This window comes from Beta vulgaris, chromosome 1 (genome assembly GCF_026745355.1).
Source record: "Beta vulgaris subsp. vulgaris cultivar EL10 chromosome 1, EL10.2, whole genome shotgun sequence".
Taxonomy (NCBI): domain Eukaryota; kingdom Viridiplantae; phylum Streptophyta; class Magnoliopsida; order Caryophyllales; family Amaranthaceae; genus Beta; species Beta vulgaris.
Genome location: NC_079202.1, coordinates 8,350,251 through 8,356,915, shown reverse-complemented (window position 1 = coordinate 8,356,915; position 6,665 = coordinate 8,350,251). Strand labels below are relative to the sequence as shown.

At 35.3% G+C, this 6,665-nt stretch overlaps 1 protein-coding gene and 1 non-coding gene across 2 annotated transcripts; one reads left to right on the top strand and one right to left on the bottom strand.

Annotated features, from left to right (window-relative positions):
• The first annotated feature begins 294 nt into the window (after positions 1–294).
• On the top strand, positions 295–401 carry LOC125494602 (small nucleolar RNA R71). Its single transcript, XR_007270841.1, has one exon. It is a non-coding gene; the product is annotated as a small nucleolar RNA R71 (small nucleolar RNA).
• A 4,757-nt stretch (positions 402–5,158) lies between these two features.
• Positions 5,159–6,282, bottom strand: LOC125494189 (uncharacterized). The gene is made up of 5 exons (XM_057390976.1): positions 6,157–6,282; positions 5,914–6,027; positions 5,700–5,718; positions 5,508–5,621; positions 5,159–5,382 (listed from the first exon to the last, which is right to left on the bottom strand). Exons 1-5 carry the CDS (start codon positions 6,280–6,282, stop codon positions 5,174–5,176), a joined length of 582 nt encoding a protein of 193 aa, XP_057246959.1. The 3' UTR covers positions 5,159–5,173.
• Between the last annotated feature and the right edge of the window lie 383 nt (positions 6,283–6,665).

Below are 6,665 nucleotides of genomic sequence, written 5' to 3'. Positions count from 1 at the left end.
ATTTACCTGTGAAGAATTAGATGATGCGAGATTGATCTTTGAGAGCTTCTTGTCAAGCTGATCCGTCTTAGCTTGAATTTGATCCATGTGATCTAATTCAAACATCCCACTCTTCTTAGGTTGAGCACCTCTTCGTCGTCCACCCCACGAATAGTTCTTGATCACTTCCTCAATAGTGACTCAAGTTGACCTTACGAGATCTTAGACAGTTGACCTCCCACTCCAGCATCAAGGTTGACACGTGATATAGGATCAAGGCCATCATAGAAAAACCACATGAGGAGGTTTTTGTTGAACTCATGGTGAGGGCATGAACGGATCATCTCCTTGAACCTCTCCCAAGCTTCGGCAAGTGTCTCATCGTTCTCTTGTTCAAATGAGGAGATCTTCCTCCTTATGTCGGCTGTCTTCCACTCAGGGAAGTATTTCTTCAGAAAGGCCATTGTGATTTCTTCCCATGTAGTGAGAGAATTAGCAGGTAAGCTCTTGAGCCATGATTTTGCTTTTCCTGTAAGAGAAGACCAAAATAGATGCATCTTGATGTATTCTGCAGCGACATCATTTGTGGTTATCATAGCACAAATCTCAAGAAACCTATCAAGATGGTCAAGAGGATCCTTATCTGACCCCCCACAAAATTGTTCTGCTTTCACCATCCGAGTATACTGGAGATGAATGCTGAAATTTGTAGTAGTGGTGGGAAGTCGAATACCACCTTGAAGAACATAGGAACCCGGATTTCCGAAATCCCTAAAGAGTTGTGGATTTGCTTCACCCATATTTGTTTCAACTTCAGTACTTTTTGTACTTGAGACTGGTGAAGATGTCTCGGAACCCAACGACAAATCTTCCAAATTTTTCCCAAAGCTTTCGCAATGTACGATCAACTTCAGAATCTAGAGGCAAAGTGGATGAACCATGAGCTCTTCTTCTCATGTAACACAATAAAGCTAAGTAGAGGATTAGCAAATAACAACCACAATCAAAAAGAAAATAAAAGAAAAATCAACTAAGGGCTTGTTCTCTTCGGCATAAAACAGCTGAGCTGAACTGACCTGAACTGAACTGAGCTGAACCGAACGAACCGAACTGAATAAATATATAAATAATATTTAAACAATAATAATATGAATATTAAATAATTATTATAATGATAAGTAATAATAATGAATAATAATAATAGTATTTTGGATATTTTTAAAATGATAGTTATAAATAAATAATATTAATAATCATAAATTAATAATAATAATAATTAATGATAATAATGGTAATTAATAATAATTATTTTATATTATTTGTATTAATATATGAATACTTGATGATGATATATAATAACCATAATATCTAAGAAGTAAATTAATATTACTATTTTAATAATTAGATTTAATAATATAATAATATTTAGTAATAAAAATAATGATTGGGTTGGACCGCGAAAATTACATCATAAACTGTCTTGACGCGATTTGATTGGTTTATGGGCTAAAAAACGTGGGTTTATTTGTGCTTTGACCTAAACCATCTTCCTCCTAATAATAATAGTAATAATAATGAGTAAAGCTATAATAAACAAAATAATATATAGAAACAACAACAACAACAACAATAATAATAATCATAATAATACTTAATAGTAATGATATAAAAATAAATAATAATAATAATAATAATAATAATAAAAGTAATTAGTAAAATAAATTATACCAACATAATAATAATATTTAACAAAATGGTTATAAAAGAATGGAGCTGAACTGAACTGAACTGAACTAAATATAAGTTGGGGAGAACAGGCCCTAAGCAAAGCTAAACTAAAATAAACTTCAATTAATAGCACAATTTCCCTGACAAAGGCGCCATTCTAATAAGAGGTTTTTAGTGTGTCGTTAAGGCACCAAAAATCACTTTTCAAACAATATTTATAAAAACTAATAAGCAATTAATTAAAGTCTATTAAGTCTAAATTACTTAATTGAAGGGTTTTTGAGGGGTTTAAAATGGTTGGTAACAACTACTAGCTAATATCAAAGAACTATCAAATAAGTGAGTTAAAATATCAAATAGGAAGACTGTAGAGTTAAGGTTACTAATATGAATATGAATGGACAATGATCGTTAATGCAATTGTGAAGCAAATGAGACGATTATGCAAGGTTTAGTTTTTCTATAAAATACTCGAGTCCTCTCTCGAATGGTCCTCAAGAATAATCACTTAATCAATAAACTAAATCCTGTCTCGAATGGTCTTTAGTCAATTGATTAAGAGATTCAATAAATTCGAAAACCCCTAATTAAGGATCCCCTTAATTTCTACCCGATATCTTGGTCTAAAAATTAAGTTGATTTTGGGGATGATAAAAGAGTTCAAAATTCGATTTAAGAACATTTGAATTCAAAATACTAAAGCATAAATGGGATCAATATCTATCCTAAGGTTCAAAAACACCAAGATCAATGCATAATCTTCTTTAGAACATCACAATCATAATAACAAAGCATTTAAACCCTAATCCATACTTTCACCCTTCCCTAGATAATAAAATACTCATTAATCATGGATTCCAAATAATTTAACATAAAATCTATGACTAACCTAGGGCTAAACATGATTAAGAGATAATTAATCTAATAGAAATAACAATTATGAGATTATAAGAATGGTGAACTAATAATATGGAAGAACAAGAACAACCATGAAAAGATGGAATAGAAACTAAAACTTTGAAATTAAATTGAATAAAAAGTACCTTCAATGATGTAGGAATCACAAACTATGATCTAAGAATCTCAAATCTTTGACAAAATTAATGTGTTTATCTCTCTAGTATGAACCCTAACAATCCTCTCTATAATCTAGACTAATAAAGCATAAGTAAAACTAAAACAAAACTCGTTCATTTAGATGCCTCGAAATTGGATTTCTTTTGCAGATACAAAAGGTGTGGGCGCACCAAGAGAAGGTGCGGGCGTACCAATCCTCCTGCCTCAAAACTGAATCAGTCCACGAATGTTGCGGGCGCACCGTTGTGAGGGGTACGGACGCACCACATGGTTGGTGTGAGCGCACCATACCTTCTGACATTTGGGCTTCAAAACTTCCAGATGGTGCAGGCGCACCTCATTACTGGTGCGGGCACACCAACTTTCTACTCTGGTCGGACAGTTCAACTTAAAACATGCATAACTCTTTTGTTTTAGATCCAAATCAAGTTATGACCAGTCGTTAGAAAGCTATGAAAACAAGTTTTCCCCTCCAACTGGAATTATCTTCATCCAATATGTCGTTTGAAAGTTATGTCCATTTGAAGTTCTCTGTTCAAGATTCTATTGTGCAAGGTGCTCCTTTTTGCGAGCGGACATGGGGAATGCTGCAAGCACACCATTTCTCAATGTGTGCTTTGTTTTCATTTCTACCTTTGCCAACTCTATAAATCGTAGCCATCTTAGTAGTTTCACCTATTTTAAGAGCATAACAAAACAAGGTGAAAGCAAATGTACTAGAAATTCGGTCAAAAATGACTGAAAATCTAACAAAATGTCACTCTGATCAAGCATGATCAAGTGAATGAAATAGAAGGGGAAAGGGAGAAGAAAGAGGGAAGAAAGGGGATAAAAAGGATCAAAATGAGCTAAAAGGAGTCCATAAAGTGCGTTTGAAATGCACTTATCAAAAACCACGATCCCGATCTCCAAGGATAAAACTTCACTATTAATATTGAAGGTACAAAGGTAACTACTATAACTACAATATTAACTATAGCGTATTTTAGAATAGATCACACTTATTACCCTCAACAATGATACTTAACAGACATTAATTCTGAAAACACTCTCACTACTAATATTGTGTTGTTCTCCCTACCAAAACTCCCCTCACACTATTGTGTATTTGTGCACTCTAACCTTCTCTAAATTGCACTTACACCACTTTCACTCACTAGTAGAAAAAACCTCAAATGCTCCGGTTGTTTAGGCCCCAAATGCTCCGTATTTAACGCGTAGCAAAAGTCATACGAGCATTTGAGCATTTTACAAATGCTCCGGTTTACAACCGGAGCATTTATTTTTAAATGCTCCGGTTTTTAAGGAAAAACCGGAGCATTTGTTATAACAAATGCTCCGGTTTTTCCTTAACAACCGGAGCATTTGAGCTTTTCTTATAAAAAAAAAATTCAGACCTGCTACCCCTGCTGGCCAGCAGCATGAGTAACAGGTCTGTAATACACGAGAAAACGAAACAGAAATTCCATCTTATAACAGGAGCCAAAAAATCACAACTGAATACATGAGCAGCCAAGAAATGTATCAACTGTAGCAAAATCAAATACAACTAAACAACAGAACTTCCTGATGAGAAAACTAATGTTCACAGATTATGTTTATAACTACTGCTTCTAAACAAATTTGATTGCATGTTCCTCGGCCTCAAATAGCCCATCCACGCGTAGCCTTATGTCTCGGCAGCCAGCCGCTATTGACGTGATACTATCACTGCTGACTGCTTTCAGGCTATCAAGTCCAATGATATAAGAAATTATGCGGCTATTTATACCTGGATATGATTCTTCCATCCAACATCTAACCTGAAAACATATGAAAGCCACAAGCCTAATAATTGTCAAATTCATAAACTTACAGCAATAATTCAGTCATATCTCAGAGAAGTAGATGATACTGCAGGCACAGCAGACAAGTAACAACCTGTTTACCAGGTATTCAGCTGCCCTCGCGCGTTTTACACATTCATAGCCTCCATATGATTTTTCTCCCCACCCTTTCCATCCAGATTCCTGAACCAAGCAGAGAAGAAATGGATAGAGAAAAAAAATTAGCCAAAATGCACAATCCCAGAATGCAATGCCTCTCAAAAAGAGTTTCAACTGACTCGAGAAAGGAAGTACGTAAGAGAGACATTGAACCAGTATATCTCGCTTAAAAGCTAAGTAGTGCCAAAGATGCTCTGACACTCTTGGTGCTAGATGAGGAGCTTCCCTACCTTTTGCACTAGCTGCAGAAGTTTCTCAGGAGTCGATATAGTTGAAGGTTTTGCTCCAGTGCAGATAATCTTGGTGTTATACAGGGGTTTGAAAGTCACATCACGCAAGTCCAACACCTGCATTTTAGGAAAAAAAGGTTATGCAGTCAACTATTCCTAGTCATAGACACAATATCAGAATAGCCAGCATAGCATATCAGGAGTAATATAAGCACTTGGATCTGTAATCTCATAGAGAAGCTGCTGCGCACAAGTACCGAAGTTCAAAACACCGCCACTACCATCAACCTTCGCCACACATATCTCTCCCTGATAACTGATTTCAGCATATGGAAGTGGTAAATTTAGAAGACATTGAAAAGATATATCTCTGTGTTTGTCTCCTGCACAAGAAAAATACAAGTTATAAGGTTAGACGAAGATAGCATGCTGAAAGCCTGATATATACAAAATCAGTAGAAGCTTAGCCGCAAAGAGTAGTATTAGAATTGTCAATAACAAATATAACCTGGATGCATAAAAAAACCTCCAGTCAGCTGACCACCACACTCTAAAAGATGGCCTGCTAAAGTTCCTTGTGCTAGCTGCTCCAGATCATCCCAGTTCCAGCCCAGTTCATAAACTTGTTAAGTTAGCATAAGCCCAAAGATGATATCACCAGTTAGAAAATAATATACATTTGAAATGAGAAGAAAAAGACCTTTCAGCTCAACCAACATCTGACAAATTTTAGGAAAGATTGACATAAATAATCCCAAGTTTCATATATCTTCTCATAATGATCCTAACTAGAAATTAGTTTTGAAACAACCCCAAGTTTTCTGGGACCTTCTCAAAAATAAATAAATGAACATTTAGTTTTCCCGTATATCGCAGCAGCAGCATTCAAGAGACATGACAGAGAAAATTCTCACCATTGGGCCTAAGAATAGAGCAGCATCTGCCACACGACTTGTAATGATGACATTTGGCTCATGTAACTCAAGGCACCTGACAATTGGTGCCGCTCCAAGATATGTGCTAATGCCCTTCAATCATGAGGAAGATAAGATAAGCCTATATCACCAATGAACTTTCCACACTAAAGTAAACAAAAAAGCAGTAGTTATAAACATAATCAATGAAGTAGTAATGAAAGCATGTAATTTGATACGAACTTTCCACACTAAAGCAAGCAAAAAAGAAGCAGTAGTTATAAACACAAATCTATGTTCAGAGAAAAGGATAATAGTTAGACCTCCAATGGTAGGAGCCGCCGCAATCATTGCAGTTGGTGGGGCCATGTCAAACTGTAAATGATTGTAGTTGTTCATCCTTTTTACCCCTTTGTATTATTTAGATAAACTGTAAATGAACAATGCGTGGTTAGTAATTTTCGGGTTCTGTATATGAGACATTGTAATATCGACTTGATAAAAAATGTCACTGCAATCTTATATGATAGTGCAGAATTTATGAGCTTTTGCTGTCCTCGTAGCTAAGAACTGCAAGCTGCAAGTCTATAATTATTGTTGTGATTACTCTGTATAAGAAACAAAGAAAGTAATCAAGGCATGATGACAAACAAAGTTAGAGTGAGGAACTTGTGCAGAATGCATATATTGTTATGTCGATAAACTGGTGACGGAAATATTTATAGATCATCCACAAAGATGAATTACAAGAA